At 44.1% G+C, this 17,850-nt stretch overlaps 1 protein-coding gene across 1 annotated transcript; it reads left to right on the top strand.

Moving 5' to 3' along the window:
- The first annotated feature begins 238 nt into the window (after nt 1–238).
- On the top strand, nt 239–15,954 carry map1aa (microtubule-associated protein 1Aa). Its single transcript, XM_042490149.1, has 5 exons — nt 239–316; nt 1,355–1,495; nt 1,604–8,507; nt 9,270–9,496; nt 10,557–15,954. Exons 3-5 carry the CDS (start codon nt 1,766–1,768, stop codon nt 10,710–10,712), a joined length of 7,125 nt encoding a protein of 2,374 aa, XP_042346083.1. The 5' UTR covers nt 239–316; nt 1,355–1,495; nt 1,604–1,765; the 3' UTR covers nt 10,713–15,954.
- The last annotated feature ends 1,896 nt before the right edge of the window (nt 15,955–17,850 follow it).

Raw genomic sequence — 17,850 nt, 5'->3', positions numbered from 1 at the left:
GCTGGAACTATTTTTTGTCTTCTTCTGGCACTACTTCCATTGTTTTAAGACATGAATATGATATCGATCTTCATCTGGCTTTCAACAAGAAAATGAAACAGTTATTTTGTGTGAATGTATCTTTGTTTTAGAGTTGTGGATTTTATCCTGTGATATCAGCAGCGTCAGAAGACCTCTGTAGTCCAGTCATAGTTCGGTGTAGTCATACGTTTTTTTATGTCTGTGTCCTGCAGGCCAGCGGATTCTCCAGTATCAGAGTGATGTCCTCGAGACAACCGTGTTGGTGAACCCGACAGAGGAGACCGCCGCCTCAGAGGTGAGTCACAGACAAAAAAACCAAACCATATGTTCAGAGTGCTCACTGAAGAGTCTCGGGACAGTCTGAAACTTCAGCGTCAGTCTGCGTCAAACTTGTTTTCACTGGTGAAGAACAGAGCAGCACTTCCTGTTCACTCTTCAGCTCCACTGAGACGTCCACGTCTCGTTTGATTAACAGAACAGTCAGTGTGAGACACACACACACACACTCTGTGTTGTAAATAAACCCACTCAGATGTGAATATTAGTCAGCTGTAGTGTAGCCTTTGACTGCTGGTTTAATGAGTTAACTGACCTACTTTTCAGATTATTTCTGCCTCGTGTAGTATTGTTATTATTAGTAGCAGTAATAGTAGTTTATTCTGAACATGTGAAAAAAAATGTACAAAAGAAAAAAAGACAATCATAAAGCAGTGGACGGAAATAAAAAAATACATTACAAAGAATTCGTGAAAAATGTAAACAACACATCACGATTTGATACACATATCTGAAAATTAAGGGGAAGAAGTACGAACTTATTTAATCCTACCCCTTATCCTGAGGAAATCAACCTAAACCTAAAAATGAAGTGTTTTACCTGTTGTGTTTACCTGTGTGCATGTAACAAGCAGAAACTGTACATTTCCTGTGAAAACCGATGAGTTTTTTAAAAATTGACACATTGTTCCTGAATGTCCCAAACTGATGCAGTGGGGGACCTCGTACGTCATATTTTGACATGCATTTTCCGCTTCATGTGCCAATGAGCAGCTCTCACAAGAATGAACACGGCAGACTTCCCATAATATATCCATGACTCACATTAAATGAAATATTGCAGCTCAGTGTATTGCTCAGCTCATACACGCGGGATGACGTGAACTTTTGGAAAGTGTAAATTAACCAACTAAATTGCTCAAACTTAATAAATCCAAAAACATTTTTCATATTTTCAGCGCAGTACCATTTAATCTCTTTGTTCTGATGTTAATTTATTATAACAGAGCATTACTGTTGGCCATCGTGATAGCTGGTTATTCTGTTCTCTCCCCAGATTCGCTCTCTGATCACTGACTGCTCGGGGAATAAGTTGCTGATACTGAGCGGCCAGAGCTCTGAGCAGGGAGGCGACATCCTACTGCAAGGTGGAGCCTTCACCTGGGAGCACTTCTCCGACATCATCTCAAACTCTCAAGTAAGCCAAGTGCATTTTGTCTCTAAATCCTCTTTACAGCGTATGGATCAACTTTATAAATCTTACACAGACGTTTTAGGTTGTTTTTCGTTGTTTCTGTGTTTGCAGGTGATTGAACTCCTGACCCGGGTCTCTTCAGAGCAGCCGTCCAGGCTCACTGTTTCCTGTCAGGGAGAAGGGGGCTGGAGCTCCCTCGGTCAAAGCCAGGAGCAACAGTCGCTCCAGAATCTAATTGAATACCGCCTGAACCCCGAACCTCACCTCCCCAACATGGACGGAGTCACAGAGTTCACCGAGTATGTCTCGGAGACAGTGGATGTGCCGTCGTCCTTTGACCTCCTCGAGCCGCCGACCTCTGGAGGTTTCCTGAAGCTGTCTAAACCCTGCTGCTACATCTTCCCTGGAGGCAGAGGAGACTCAGCTCTGTTTGCTGTCAATGGATTCAACATCCTGGTGGATGGAGGGTCTGATCGCAAGTCCTGCTTCTGGAAGCTGGTTCGCCACCTGGACAGGATCGACTCGGTTCTGCTGACTCATATCGGTGCAGACAACCTGCCCGGCATCAATGGTTTGTTCCAGAGGAAGATCGCAGAGCAAGAGGAGGAGCGCAACCAGGGATCTGGATCTAGCAGCAACGGGGACTGGATGAAGAATCTGATCTCTCCTGAGCTCGGGATTGTGTTTTTTAATGTTCCAGAGAAGCTTCGGATGCCAGAGTCCACGCTGAAAGTAAAGCGAAGCATAGAGGAAGCATCTCTTACGCTGCAGTACCTCAGCAAGCTTGGCATCACACCGGAGCCTCTGCACAGGGTCGTCAGCAACACCATTGAACCCATCACACTTTTCCACAAACTTGGTGTGGGAAAGTTAGACATGTACGTCTTAAACCCTGTAAAGGAGAGCAAAGAGATGCAGTTTCTGATGCAGAAATGGGCTGGAAACAGCAAAGCCAAGACAGGGATTATGATGGCAAATGGAAAAGAGGGAGAAATATCTGTCCCCTATTTGACATCAGTCACCGCTCTCATTGTTTGGATTCCTCACCGTCCAACAGAAAAGATAGTCAGGGTGCTTTTCCCTGGAAACGCACCGCAGAATAAAATCTTTGAGGGCCTTGAGAAACTGAAACACCTGGACTTTCTGCGATACCCAGTGGCTACCCAAAAAGACATATCATCTGGTGCACCTCCTCCCATTATCAAACAGACAAAAATGAGATCAAGGACTGACAGCAGAGAGAGCCTCAAGTCTTCACCCAAACCTCACGCTAAAAAGAAAGAAACTAGCGGGCAGGAGGAGGAGTCCAAGAGTGAAATCACTAAAGAGAACAAAATGGAAAAGAAAGAAGAGAAGAAAGCCAAAAGCGAAAGTCTAAAAGCCACCAAGCAACAGAAAAACAGCGAGGTGGCCCCAGCAGCAGCCAAGACAGAGAAAAAGAAAGTATCAAAGGAAAAAACGGCCAAGCAAGAGAAGGTATCCAAGATGGATGAAAAGAAAGACAAAGAGAAAAAAGAAATTAAGAAAGAGAAGGTAAAGAAGGACGAAAACATAAGAAAGGAAGAGAAGAAAGAAAGCAAAGCAAAAGAGGATAAAAAGAAAGATCAGAGTAAACCAGAGCTTAGAAAAATCACCAAACCCGACCTGAAGCCGCTCACACCTGAAGTAAGGAAAACTCTGCACAAGGCGAAGACTCAGGCGAAGCCTAAGACAGACAAAAATAAAGCAGTTAAAGAGGAAGCAAATGAGAAAAAGCCAGTCCCAAAGAACATCCCTGAGGAGATCGCAGCAGCAGCTTTGGCTGACAGGTCCATCGTGTCCTCCCCAGAGGACCTCACAGAGGACTTTGAGGCTCTGAAACAAGAAGAGCTGTCCAAATTTAAGAGTGAGCCAATCCAGAATGATGTGATCTCTGATACTAAGGGTCCTTCTTTAGTTTTCCCTGATGAGAAAATCACATCCTCAACTGCTGAGATAAAATCCGCTTCACCAAAATCCCCCGTCAAACAGGAAGAAGACAGCTTTACATCAGTGCAATCTGCAGCCGCTGTACAGAAGGAACCAAGCTTTGAGAAGAAGCATGAGGAGGAGAAAATGGAGAAACATGACAAATACCCAACAAAGGACGACATAAAAGACCGATCAAAGAAGAGTGACAGCTCAGAGGAGGAGGGCGATGTTATTGAAAAAGCCGAATTTGAAGGAACAGAAGACGACGAGGTCCTGAAATATAAAACAGAGGAGGTGAAGAAGGAAAAAACTGGGAAGGAGTGGGACACCAAGCCAGCTGAGCAAAAACCAACCACAGCCCTGTCTGGGCAAGTAGCAGCTTCTGCCTCGGAGCAATTCTCCTTCATCCAAGACGAGACCATCCCTGGTTACTCCGAGACCGAGCAGACTATCTCTGACGAGGAGATCCATGAGGAACCGGAGGATAGGATCCCACAGCTGCGCTATGATGTGGGCTCCTATGATGTCTCCGTCCCGGATGTCCCTGGTACCTTTGATTCCATGCACGGTATAAAAGAGATGAAGTCATCCGCCATGCCAGACGTCAAACCCAAAGAGCCTGAGCTTGCCCCGTATCCTGCCATCATTGCTGCTCCTCTTGCAGAGGAGGAGCACATCTCCTCAGCAACATCCATCACAGAATATGACAAGCTGTCGTCCTTTGCCACGTCTGTAGCCGAGGACCAGTCGATAGCCTCTGTGACGGCACCTCAGACCGAGGAGGCTGGGAGGAACTCTCTCATGCTCGACACCATGAACAGTATCCCCTCCCGCGCAGAGGCCGCCCACGGGAAGGACTACCTCCACTCAGCGGGAACCATCTCACCCACCTCCTCTCTGGAGGACGACAAGTGCTTCAAGTCTCCTTCCTCTGATGAGTTCCAGCCCCACATCCCTGAGATGGAAGCTGATGCAAAGATGAAATCAGCCCAAGACGAAGAAGACGACGAGGAAGACGAAGATGAGGACCAGACTCCGAACGTTGACATTCCTCTGGGTAAACTCCAAGAAGGCTACGAACACGCAGCCTTTATGATGCAGCAGGAGAAACAGAAATCCCCCTCTGCCACATTTGCTCCTCCTCCTCTTTTCTCTACCACGCAGCTCTCTCCCACAAAGGATGGCAAAGAAATCCAGTTTAGCACAGAAGGACTCAAGACTGGATCTGACATAAAGCCTGTTTCACCCCCTCCATCTTTCTCCCCCGGGTTAGACTTAGAGTCCCACTCCAGGCAGGAGAGTGAGGAAAGATGTGCAAGTCCAGACGACAGCACAATGAAACTGGCTTCACCCACACAGTCCGTGCCTACGAGCAGCGGCTACTCTCCAACTGAAGAGAAACCCTTTAAGACAGAAGACAAGGATGAAGCAGCGATCAATGTTAAAGCCGATTTCCAGAAATCTGTCACGATCTTAGACAGTACTGCTTACATCGGGATGGGAGGCGACAAGACTGCGTCTGAAGACTCTGAAGAATCCGATGAGGAGGTGGAGGAGGATGACTATTACGGCAAAAAGGATCTACAGCCTACTGTTAAGGCCAAGCTAATGGAGGCAAAAGAAGGATGCTTCTTGGACGATGACTTTGACGCAAAGTCTGAAAAGACAGAAACGAAAATCATGGACGATGACTTCGCCACTGAGGCAAAATCTGAAAAGACAGACACAGAAGTCAAGGGCTTGGACAAGATACAGGTGTCCCTCAGCCCAGAGCAGAAGCCAAAACCTCAAGTGATGTACTCAGATGTAGACGACGAAGATGAAAAGGATGATGACTTCCCAAGTGGGGTGAGGTCAACAGATCAAAGTGAAGATAAAACAGATGCGTCTTTAAAAGAGCCTGAAAAAAGTGTTCATTTCAGTCTCTATAACTTTCCGGAGAAGGAGCCAAAAGAGAAGGCCATCTACATCAGGCAGGACACGCCATACGTGCACGGCAAAACCTTCTCTTACAGCGACATCTACGGCTCAGTTGACTCTGATTCATATCAGCAGGAATCCTTGGATAAAGCTGAAAAGGACAGTCATCAGGAGTCCTTGGATAATGTAGAGAAAGACAGTGCAAAAGATGAGGAGGATGCTAAAAAACCTGAGCCCCTGTCGTCTCTGGTAACGTCCGCAGAGAAGACGTCAGAGAAGGAGACCACCTCTTATGGTAAAGACTCCTCCACCTCATCGTGGCTCGACACCAAGAGCACATCTGCCATACCTCCATCTGAAGACGTTAGAGGAAAGGAGACATTCGAATACAGCACAGGTAGCCGATTCCCTTCAGTGGCTGATAGACCCGAGGCCTCATCCACTTCTTTATCATCAGACAAAGACTTGTCTTTTAAAAGTCCAACTGACACAAAGCCCCAGATGTACCCTTCAGTGACAGATGTAGGCAAACCTGCTGTCACAGGATACACTGAGAAAGGAGCCTGTTTGGAGGTCGATATGCGAAAACTAACTGCGAGGGATGAGGAGGACTACGATGATGATGAAGTTGTCGATGATGACGACGAGGATGAGGAGGATGAAGAGGAGGAGGAGGAGGACGACGACGAAGGTGCTGTCGATTCTGATATGGAGAAAGGTGCCAAAGAGAAGTCTGAGAAGGAAGTGAAAAGTCCAATCACTGAAATGTTTGGCTCAAACAGGCCTGAATTTATGGTTTCGATGGCGGGATACGGTTACAACAGCCAAGGAAAGCCGAGCAGCTCGAGCTCGGTCTCAAAGGACGAAGACAAAGCAAAGATCGACTCCTTGTCCTTCAGTGCAAAGCCAAAGGATTTAGGTGCTACAGGTTTCTCTAGCTACTCCTCGGGGTTTGAGTACTCGTATGGAAGCGATGAGAAAGACTCATTTTTATCAAGTCAGACCGCAGACAAAGGTAAAGAGGATTTAACTGTGAAATCAACAGAGCACAGTTATTACCAGAATGACAGAGCTGATCCTGATTTTGAGAAACAGAAGACACCAGACCTTCTGAGTAAGAGATCGCTGGACACAAGCTTCCAGTACACGACCACCGCCGCGCCTGGGTACTCCTCCTCTTCGGCCTATAGCTACTCCTCCTCCACCTCTGGCTCCCTCTCCACCAGCCGTCAGTTCGGAGAGGAGCTTGAGACGCCTGCCGAGCCTCTCTTTGAGTACTCCTCCTTTAAAGACGAACACTCACTGGGCATGGATCCCCCCTTCTCCTGCTCCACTGGTGCCAAAGACGACTATTTAGAAGTGTCTGAAAAACAGATCACAGCTACTACCACAGCTGAGTCCACCTCCAGTTTAGCTCGCTTTTCACCTCTTAGTCCGTTTGAGGAGGTCAAATCCTTCCCTTCGCTTTCATCCGCTGCTTCTGCTGAAGACAAGAAGGAGCCTTCATCAGGTGGCGTTATGGACAAAGGCCCTCAATCTGAATGTTTCTATAAGCCTGATTGGTCTGAAGGGTCCAAGCTGGACACGGCTGTTGGGTTTGGGGCCTCGGCAGGACCGTTCGCTCAATCTTCAGAGTTCTCCAAGGACAAAGAGGCAGCCAGCGCTGCTCTGTTTGGCATCACCTCCTCACCACGCCCTGACATCGAAGGCAAGCATTACTTTGAGGAAACGGACAGCAGCGAAGAGGAGGATGAGGAGGCTTACATGCGTGAGATGACTCGACGGTCGCCTTCCAGCGGCCTGGCTGGTAGCCTATCATTTTCGGACAAGCCTGTAGCTCCAGCTGCCAGCGAAAAGCCAGCGGCTGTACTCCCAGATGTTCTCAGCTCTTACATGCCTTCACCTCTGCAGACCAGTAAGCCAGACACGGTCAATGGACCAATGGAAGTCAGCACAAGCTCCACCCTCCCTGCTGGAACAGCAGCAGCAGTCGGCGGCGCATCATCAGGCCTGGCCAAGGTGGAGCCCAGAGAGGGAGCAACAGGTTACAGGAGCTCCTATGAGTGGGAGATGTCAAAGCCACAGATGGGGATGGTTCCTGGAGACTCCCCTCCTCATTACCGTCATGACGATGAGTTTGAAGAGGAGTGTGAGATGGAACCAGAGCACCCTGCCCGCCCGCTGTCACTCTCTTCAACTGATCAGCCGTTCCGCTCGCCGTTCTACGCTGAGGAGTGCAGCCGAGGAGGGCAGGATGACGACGACGACAGCGATCAGGATCTTGGTGACGTGCCCATGGGAGCCACTTCCTCGTACGCCAGCCGCAGCTCTCCTGGATACTCCTCCTCCGAGTACAGGCAGTCCAAACACGACCTCTCGCCTTCCTTCATCAACCCATGTATGCGTCAGCTGTCCAGCGACGAAGAAGACGAGGAGCAAGGACGCAGGAGTGACCAGTCACAGGAGGCCGATGAGCATGATCTGTCAGTGAAGAGACGAGCTCACAAGCAGCCTCATCACCACCAGTCCCACAGCAGGGACAGCAGTTCTCTGCACCACACTGGCGGCATGTCGGCAGGGCTCGGTCTGGCCACGGAGGACACACCGCCCACCTCCGTCAGCGAGTCTTTAGCTTCGCAGTCGGACTCTGACGTGCCTCCAGGAACTGAGGAATACCCCTCGGTCACTGGTGATGGCAACATGGACTCAGATGAGGACGCAGAGTACATGCCTGTTGATAAATCATCTGCCACGGGAGGAGGCAGCCACCATTCCTCTAGGAGGAGCCACGACCCTCCTCCTGCTCCCCTCATGGATCCCTACCCGCACCCCCCACGGCCAGACGTTTGCATGGTGGACCCGGACTCTTTGGAGAACGGCTTAGTCAAGAAAGAGCCAAAAGCTAAGGGCTTAAAGAAAACTTCTGGGAAAACCAAATCAGCATCCCCGGCCAGGCGCAAGAGGTCGCCCATGCCCGTCAAACAGACGCCATCTCCTCGCAGTGCCTCAATGAAGAAGAAGGATGCAGACAAGAGCTCCCGTATGTCCCGTCTGTCAGACGGACAGGGCTCCAAAGACGATGACCTCTCCAGGTCGAGCTACAACCCCGGAAAAGGGCTGACTAACGGAGTCAAGAGCAGTTCAGGTGAGCAAACATCAATGGTTAATTCTGCAAAACAGTCTGTCTGACTCAGAATTATATTAATCAAATCAGATTTGCCCTTTTAATATGAATATTTGACAATTCCTTTTGTTTTTTCATTAAAAGTTTTAAAGTTTGGGCTCAGGAGGACATTCAGAGTGACATCCATTTAATAGAGTAAAAAGCTAATGCTGCTTATGACAAGGGACACGTATAATTGATGTTCTACACAGTTTTTGCAATAGTCTGTGCCTTTATGTGTTCTTGTTTGCCTGAAATATTTTGAACATATTTTAGGTAAATAAAGCTGTGGGGAAAAAATGACGGGTTGCCATGTTCAACAACATTTTTTTGCTGATACTAGATATCAAACAAAAGCCAGAGACGTGTCGTATTAGGTTTCTGAGCTTTAAATGGACCACTTCTAAGCAGAAGAGAGAGGATAGTTTTACCTTGCAGCATTAAGGTACAGAGCCTCTCATCCTTGGTGCTGCTGCATCGCGTCAGCTGCAGCCTCTACCAAAGAGTAGTGTGACAGTCAAGAGTGCTTACTCTGCAGAAAACTCTGGGGACCAAAGTGTCCCCAGGAAGGACACTGACCAGCAAAAAAAAAAGACTGACTGCTCGACTTGAAGCAATCACAGTTGACTGAGGGGACTCTGACTGATGATTTGAATCTCCAACTTTCATGGGGCAATCCTACAAAACTGATTTAGTAAGATCAATATTTTTTGCACAAAATGAAAGTTTCAATTTCCCATCCAGGTTCTCAGAAGTCCGGCTCCGCAGCAGCTACTGGCCTTCCTATCTATGTGGACTTGGCCTACATTCCCAACCACTGCAGTGCCAAGAACGTGGACCAAGAGTTTTTCAAACGCATCCGCTCTGCGTACTACGTGGTGAGCGGGAACGACGCAGCGAGCGGTGAACCGAGCCGAGGAGTTCTCGATGCACTGCTGGACGGCAAAGCTCAGTGGGGATCAAACCTGCAGGTAACAATTTGACGCTGAGGCTAATTAACAAAAGATGATCAGTTTATTGTGTTTTGAGGTTTTAAATGATCTCCTGTCATACAGGATGAGTTTTTCGTGTTTTTAAGTTGGTATCAACTTTGACTGACTGTAACATAGTTAAGGAAAATGGGGTTTTTCTTGGGTTTTGTTCCTAATAAGGTAAATTAGCTGTATGTTAGAGTAACACCAACAGCTGGCTACATCCTTGAGTTTTGGGAGTCCTATGTAGAAAGAGATATCAGATTGAGTCTGAGACTCACACCTTGGCGGAAAAGTAAAAACTGAACAGGCAAAGCTTAAATTTTGTCCATAATGTACCAGAGGACGGAGGTGAGGCAAGTGAGAACTTGAAGTTAAAAAAGCTTTGAACTGACTGATTTACTCACTTAAAACACGTGTTTGAACTAAAGCAGATTTCCATGTCCCCTCTAAAACATTCATTTAAGTAATATTGTATTTCAGCTCTTGACAAGTGAAGTAAAATGTTCATTTTAAACACATTCTGAGGTCTGGAAACCAGGTTTTCCATCCTCTCTGTTGTCAAACCTCTCCCTGAAATGGCATCATATAAACTGAAGAGCGCATTATGACTCGTTTCGGACTTTAAAACTCTAACTTTTTTGGCAAGTATTTAAATCTTTCAATCTCGAGTTTGAGTTCTTTTCAAAATATGGGGGAAAAAAATAATAAAAAACTTGGCAATAAATTTACATTTTTTAAAAAAAATTGAAAATGTACAAAAAATGTAGAAAAGAAAAGAAAGAGAATTATTGATTTATTTTCATATAAACACAAAGCCATTTATAATTATCATAATAATATAATAAACATTGTGTTACAGAATTATAATATATATATTTTTTTTTAGTAATTTCCTTGTTTGTTATTGACTTTTTTTGTACTTAAAAAACTGTATTTCTCATACATTTTTTGATAATTTCCGCTTAAGTTTGTCCTTGCTTTCTTCTCACGTTTTGGTAACAATCAGCCGATTGACTCTCAGTCGTGACACGTCCTTGTGTCTTGTCTCGTCTCCCAGGTAACGCTGATCCCCACCCACGACACGGAGGTGACCCGCGACTGGTACCAGCAGACCCACGAGAGGCAGCAGGAGCTCAACATCATGGTCCTGGCCTCCAGCAGCACCGTCGTCATGCAGGACGAGTCCTTCCCCGCCTGCAAGATCGAGTTTTGAGAGCCTCGTGTCCCGTCTCCCTCCTCCTGGCCTCCCCGGTGTCGATCTGGTTTTAATTGCTCTTCTTTATAGCCTGATATGCAAATCTGCTTCTGCTTTGTGCGTTTAACCGAAAGCAGAAACAGACCTGGATAACTGTCTATTTTTTTCTAGATTTTTATTCCTTTATAAGCTTGTCGTGGCTTTCACCGTTTGTATTATAACGGCAGTTTTCTGACAACTCAAAGTTAATTTTATTTCTCAGTCCTGTTTTTTTTTCTTTCTTTTTTTCTTTCCCCCGAACAAGAGACAATGGAGCCTTTGTTTATTGGCCGAGACAAAATGCCCATTGTATTGTAAAAAGAAAAAAAAAAGTGTCACATAGAAAATATGAAAAGAATATTTGGTTGCGTGTCCTCAAATTGGAACAAATCAAAGCACAAGTTTGCACACTTTAAAGGCAGCCACTAAATAATTTTCTTCCCAAAAATCGAGCCTTTCATAATAAAGGTAATCAACTGAATATATTTACTGCTAGAAAATCACCGTTACACGCATATAGTGATCAGTTTTACGTAACTATTTTCCCTCTCCGTCTTTCTTCTAAAAAGATGTCAGTGTTGAACTTCGTGCCTCTTACTGACATAGTGTGATAGAAAACACGTCTTTTGAGTATATTAGCTGTAGCATAGGGAAGACCATATTCAAAAATCTGTATCGTCGTGAATTATGACATCGCCACGGTTATCGCAAAGTGGAAACTGCAGTAAGAATTTCTCGGTGGCTGTCCTTTCTTACGGTGAATATGTTTCTCTGATTGTTTCTGTAGTCTTTGGTGTATTTTTTCAGTGTGTTTCCAGTTAACATATCGTCGCAGGATCATGAGGAGAACTGAAGTCAGAGGCGGCGATGCGTCATACCGATCTTACCTGTTTATATCTTTACATACAGAACGGCACTCATGACGAGGGGAGGATGTCGACAAACCTCATATCTGTGTCTCAAAGGTCTTTAATCAAAAGCTAAAGAGCGAAGAATGTATTCTGCTACAACAACAGGAACATGTGGTTGCGAGGAGAGATTGTGTTTGGTGATTGAAGGTGGTCGCTTCGATTGGTGGTTAGAGGTTAGACTGTCACCCACATGTGCCTTTCTGTCCCGCTGTGCTGGAGGGGAAATGAAAAGTGTTTTTTTTGTCGTGGAAATTTAAGGTGCACGCCAACACGTTTTCATCCCAACTTGTCAAATACACGTCGCTTTGAAAGTAAACGTACACGTCAAAATACACCCTCCTATGCAGGCTGTTCTCAAAAACCATACGTTCGTTTTCCTAATGCATTCAACTTTGTAATCCTGAGCCAGTATTTTCTACATAACATGAATTTTGGAGGGCTGCGATCACGTGATCTCGTGCTGAAAAGAAGGAAGGAAGTGGTCCTGATCGTGTGTGTCAGGAGGCGGGTTGTGGCGGTGAATAGGTCACGAAACACTGAAGTTTTGCAAGGAGAGGCGTGTTTGTATCTGAAACTAACAACAGTAACATAGCGTTGATTACGAAACTTTACGTTAAGGATATAACATCATCTCTGGCACGCTAATTGGGATGTCATACGAACTGATGTGTGTGCATTTTTAGAGGATATCTACAAGGACACGCTCTCCTGCATCAGTGTTAGATGCTCAGGTCAATTTACGTTTGTTACACGCACTGTGTCTTTTCAAAATATACTTCACAGGAAATGTAAAGTTTCTGCTTGTAACATGCAAACAGTATTTTCAAAAGAAACTTACAATCTAAATCAAACACTTGCAGGGTCCTAGATGAAAGTTCAGAGATTTTTTGACCACCGCCGCTCCTGCCCTTCCTTTGCGGTATTCGTTGATCTTTACACCACTGTAGTTAGGTCAGGACCATAAAAACTTTTTTTCCTCCCATTTGCAGTATGATATTTAGTGTTATGGCTCTGTTGTGGGACCTCTCCGCCCTTCCTCATGCCTACGTGGAAAACCCAAGGTGAAGAGAGCACCCCTCTGCCCTTCCACACACCTACGTGGAAAGCCTAAGACAGAGAGAGAGTGAGCATCAATGACAAACAAAAATGACACTGATAAATCGGACACAGCATGAAACGGAGGAGCTGGGGTGGAGGCGGGCTGCAGAGGAAGCAGCTACAGTTGGAAGGTTAAAGCGGATTAAACTGTGTAGATGAGAACGGCCCTACGAAAAATGGAAAAGTCTTTTCTTTGCGCTTTTGAAAAAAATATGCGTTCATATAATAACATTGTAAGAAAGATCATGGATCTGCAAAAACAAAAAAAAAATGCTGTAGTTTGCAGGACAGGACAGTAGCTGGTGGTGTAACTTTGTGATGGCACATCACAGAAGAACACCAAGAAGTGCGGCCTTGGCATCACCGTTCTCACAGGATCCGTGTGCCGACTGCCAGTTTACACGGCGACAGAAGAGGTGGCGTTTTTAATAGTTTCACTCTGGAACCTGGTTTCAAAATTGTGTTTTCGGGCCCCCAAAAGGCTGTTGTTGTGCGAACAAAAGGCCAAACTGAAACGAACTGATGACATGATCACTGACAAAGCGGCGGTATTTGACGAGTTGGGAGTGAGAACCTGTTGGTGCGTCTGCGGCTCTGTGGCGGAGGCCTCGGCGAGCTGGTCTCCTATTTTGTGGCGAGTTTTGTCGGCGAGAGCGCACAAAAAGGTCCGAGTTGTACATATTGAGCATAAAATGGCACTTTTAATAAAGCACCAACTCAGTATTTCAGCTGTTTTAGATTTTCCTGGAGCTGCCACACTTTCAAAGAAGCACAAACAGTAACCGGTGTGCAAAGCGGTCGTAAATTTAGCAACACGAAAATGTCAAAGTACAGCATTTGCACTGTTGCTGTTTTTCTTCTGGTTACTTTTAATTTTTTGCAGAAAACACAGTTTGTCCTGCAGGATAGATTTTAGCCACAATCACCTCAACTTTAAGCATCATGTTTTTGAATTAGATAACTTATTTCTTTTTCGGTGGTTAATCAGTGGGTGTTTTTAACTTTTAATATTATGTGTAGACGTGCTTTAATTTGATATTGATGATTTTATATTTTGATAAGTTTTTAATAGATTATAACCAGGAACAAATCTAACTATCCAACAAATTACAGGACCAACACGCCTCACCAGGGTTGCTATTTTATGATCCACAGTGAAAAAATATTCCTCTGTATGATATTTAACCCCTTCGACTCCTCTGCATGTACGACAGATGCATGTACATAAAGGCGATAGCTCTTTAAAAAGCAGAGGGCTGCAGGGAGCCCAGACCTCAGCGGCTCTGGTTGATTTGAATGTGAAGATGCAGATTACCTTTACGTTCTCCGTGGAGGACTTGATCTCCTGGTTGCCTTGGTTACTGTGCATCATACGGTATGTCTGACTCATCGGTCAGCAACGGCTGCAGCCTGCGGTAAATCTAGCCTCTGTGCAGGAGAGACAACTTTGCGTGCAGATTAGACCAGTTTCTTTCTTTGGAGGACAGTTTGACAGACGTGATGAGACGATGACGTTGATTTGAGGTTCCTGCTGATTTAAAGAGAACGGCTTCTTGTTAAAACAGGGTTGACCGTGACGTCAGTGATTTCCTGTTAAAGGAGAACTTTGGCATTTTTGTGTCCAAGAGACAGATGGAAACAGCAGTTTTTGACATTGTTCTGGTGTTGAGAGAGAGGGCATTTATTTACGCCAGATTTTAGCAGATGATGTTTTTCTGTTGGTTGATGTAGAAGTTGCTCTGGCTTCCTCGTCATAAAGCCTACGGGATTTTTCCATTGGATTTTGGATTACTGCAGAAAATCAGCTTTGTGTTTTTGTTTCGTTCAGCTTCACAAATGAACTTTCAGGATTATTGATGCCTAAATTGGACGGTGACATTTAACGGGATTCCTGTGGCATTTCCACGGGATTGGAGTCAATTTCACTACTAATCACATGATTGGGACAGGACAGAAAAAAAAAATCAATTGGAGCGAGCGGGACTGGGAATCATAATTATAACATTGAGCTAAAAATGTGAAGTCAGCGGCTTTTAGTTCGTCTTCACAGAGCAAAGGAAATACACGACTGCAAGTACAAGCACGCGTCATTTCATGGAGTGAAGTAAAATGGATCTTTTCTTACTCTCTAAAAGAAACACTTTTTAGGGAGAAACAGTGGCGGTGCTCAATTGCCCCATTTGTTTACATGGTGGCCCTTTATTTGGCTAGTGCGCTCTTGCTTAATACTTAGCCAATTTCAAAATCTGTTGTTCGTATCAGTCACTGACACAAAAATATGTGAAAAAGGGTCCATGCTGAAAAAATGCCAAAGTTTTCCTTTAACTCACTCTAATCTGCATTCCTACTTAATACAGCATCACTGTAAAGGCTGAAAATAACTAACACATTATGAGCAGACCACTCAAAACCCAGACTGCCAGACACTCATGTCAGTACATTTTTATCTATAGAGGATTTCCTAATATTCACACTTTTCCAGACAACGCTTAACACACACTCACACATAACCGCTGCATTTTCGTATTGTGCAAAAAAATAAAAATAAAAACTTAAATATCCGTCAGACTCTGTGAAACAAATCATCATAAAGACTGTTCAGTGAGCCCTGCTTGTACGTGCATGTGTACCTTTTTGAGTTATCCTGTATTGTAATAGCTGAAGAAGACTTATCATAGAAATGCTATTTTAAAAGATGTATATTTAAGAAGCTAAGCTGTGCGGTTCTGAGGAGGCACATGTAACCTGGCTGTGCTGTGCTGTAAAAGAAAGCCTTGTGGTCGTTTTTTTCCTCCTTTCTGCTTCATGGTTCTACTTTCATCTCTTGTTTTAAGTGCAATATTCTCTTTATCTCTCTCTTTAAATGCTTAAAAAGGTAAAAACAGAAAAACAGATTTATTGTTAAAAAGGGTTACTTTTTCCTCCTGAATAATTATTAAAACACATCCCGAGACATTTCTTGTTGTTTCTTCATTCGATTGCTCAAATTATAAAATAGTTATCATAGCATGAATCATACTGTGTCCTGTATTTGTCCCTTTTATTTGACTTGTGAGGTGGACGGATGATTTTTGCTGCCATCTGTTGGAAGACTTTAAGAAACACGGTCCTCTCAAATCTAAAACAGAGAAGAATAAAAAACTACTGCTTTAGCCATGATTTTATAAATACTGAGGTCAAATAAAAGTTCTGATAAAACAATAAATTAGTAAATAACCACAATTTAAATAATTTAGTTAAATGGATATATATAAATTAACTAATATATTTATAAAAATAAATTACAAAGAGACATTAGAAACAAATAAATAAATAAAACAAAACAACAAAACAAAACAAAACAAAAAAACACCACAACTTTAGCCACAATTTTAAAAATACTGAGGTCAAATAAAAGTGCTGGTAAATAATAAAAATAAAATTGATATATAGATTAACTCATAATTATGTGCAATGTGCAGTATGTTGCTACTGTATTTAAATGCTAATTGTTTAACAGTTGCTTAAGTTACTGTTTTCTACAAATTATAATATAAAAGACATAAAAGAAAAAAAAATCGACTTCGGTTTAGAGTTCACCTCAACTACCCGACTGTAGAATTTGATAACTGAGCAGCATTGTTGCGGATGAAACAGCTGATTGTCAGACAGCAGCGCAGTGAAACAAACAGAGAAGCAGCGCAGATCTCCAACAGGACAGCTGGCAGCGCGGATATCTAACACATTGCTGGCAGCGCGGATCTCCGACACAGCGGGTGGTAGCGCGAACTCCGACAGCGTGAATTTCTGAGGCAGCAGCTGGCTGCATGGATCTCCAACAGCAGGGATCTGTGACACAGTGGTAGGCAGCGCGGATCTCTGACAGTGCGGATCTCTGACACAGTGGCTTGTAACACAGATCTCTGACACAGGGGCTGGCAGCCCAAATCTCCGATAGCGGCAGCACGGATCTCAGTCCCTATTAAATATTATCATTACAAATGATGTCACAAAAGAGGAAAAGTATAAGGGCTACCACGCAAAAAAAGCGTATGTAGAGGTCTCGATAAGTTTTGAGTTATTTACATATCAAGTATACAACCATATATAATTTGACATACAGTTTGAAAAAAAAAATGCTGACTGTGGTTTGGAGTTCACGTAAACAACCAGACTTTAGAATTTGATAACCAAGTGGCATTGTGGCAGATGAAACAGCTGACTGTCCGACAGCAGCACAGTGCAACACACAGACAAACAGAGGGGAGCAACGCGGATCTCCGACAGCGTGGATTGCCAACACAACGGCTGGCAGCGAGGACCTCCGACACAGCGGCTGGCAGCCCAGATCTCCTACAGTGCTGAGATCCAACATAGCGTCTGGCAGCGCGGACCTCCGCACTGTCGGTCATATGTGTGTGTGTGTGTGTGTGTGTGTGTATTCTGTCATAATGATATTACTGTGATAAAAACTAATTTACCGAAGAACAATGTCTCCCCTTTTTTTCTTCATGTATCATTACGTCACATAAACGTCTTCTTTCTTTAAAATAAATGTAAGTTTTAGCCCGATTATCGAACTTTGTTTCAGTCCATCCTGTAGATGTTAGATGATGACAGATATTTCACTGAAACTTTGACCTGTTGGTGGCACTGGATGAAAAGTCAGTAGATTAAACACAATGGGAATCCTTCCTCTGAGGAACCGGAGTATGTGAAGCAAATGTTATGGCTATCTGTCCAGTAACTGTTGAGATATTTTACTCAAAACTACTAATTTGAAAAAAATCGACTACCACACAGTGAAGAACTTCACTGTGAGTTAAATCGAAGCGAGCTGGTAGCTTCTTTAGATTCACTCAATGTAATTACACGAGTATTCACAGGTGTAAGAAACACACACAAGTCTCATGACTAATAACCAACATTTTTTTCAATTTCTTTCTTCAAAATGTATCAATTAAATATTTTCTAAAGTGGGCATAATTTTAAAAAAAACAACAGTATTTACAAACATAAAAAACAGCAAGAATTTTATGACTTATAATCAGTGTGATATATTGATCCACTTTGAAAAATAAGATGTTGCTGATTAGTCGTGTGTATTTTTTACACCTGTTGTTGGACAT

Source organism: Plectropomus leopardus, chromosome 1, assembly GCF_008729295.1.
Source record: "Plectropomus leopardus isolate mb chromosome 1, YSFRI_Pleo_2.0, whole genome shotgun sequence".
NCBI lineage: Eukaryota > Metazoa > Chordata > Actinopteri > Perciformes > Serranidae > Plectropomus > Plectropomus leopardus.
The sequence above is the reverse complement of the archived record's forward strand: the minus strand, read 5'-3'. Positions and strand labels throughout refer to the sequence as shown.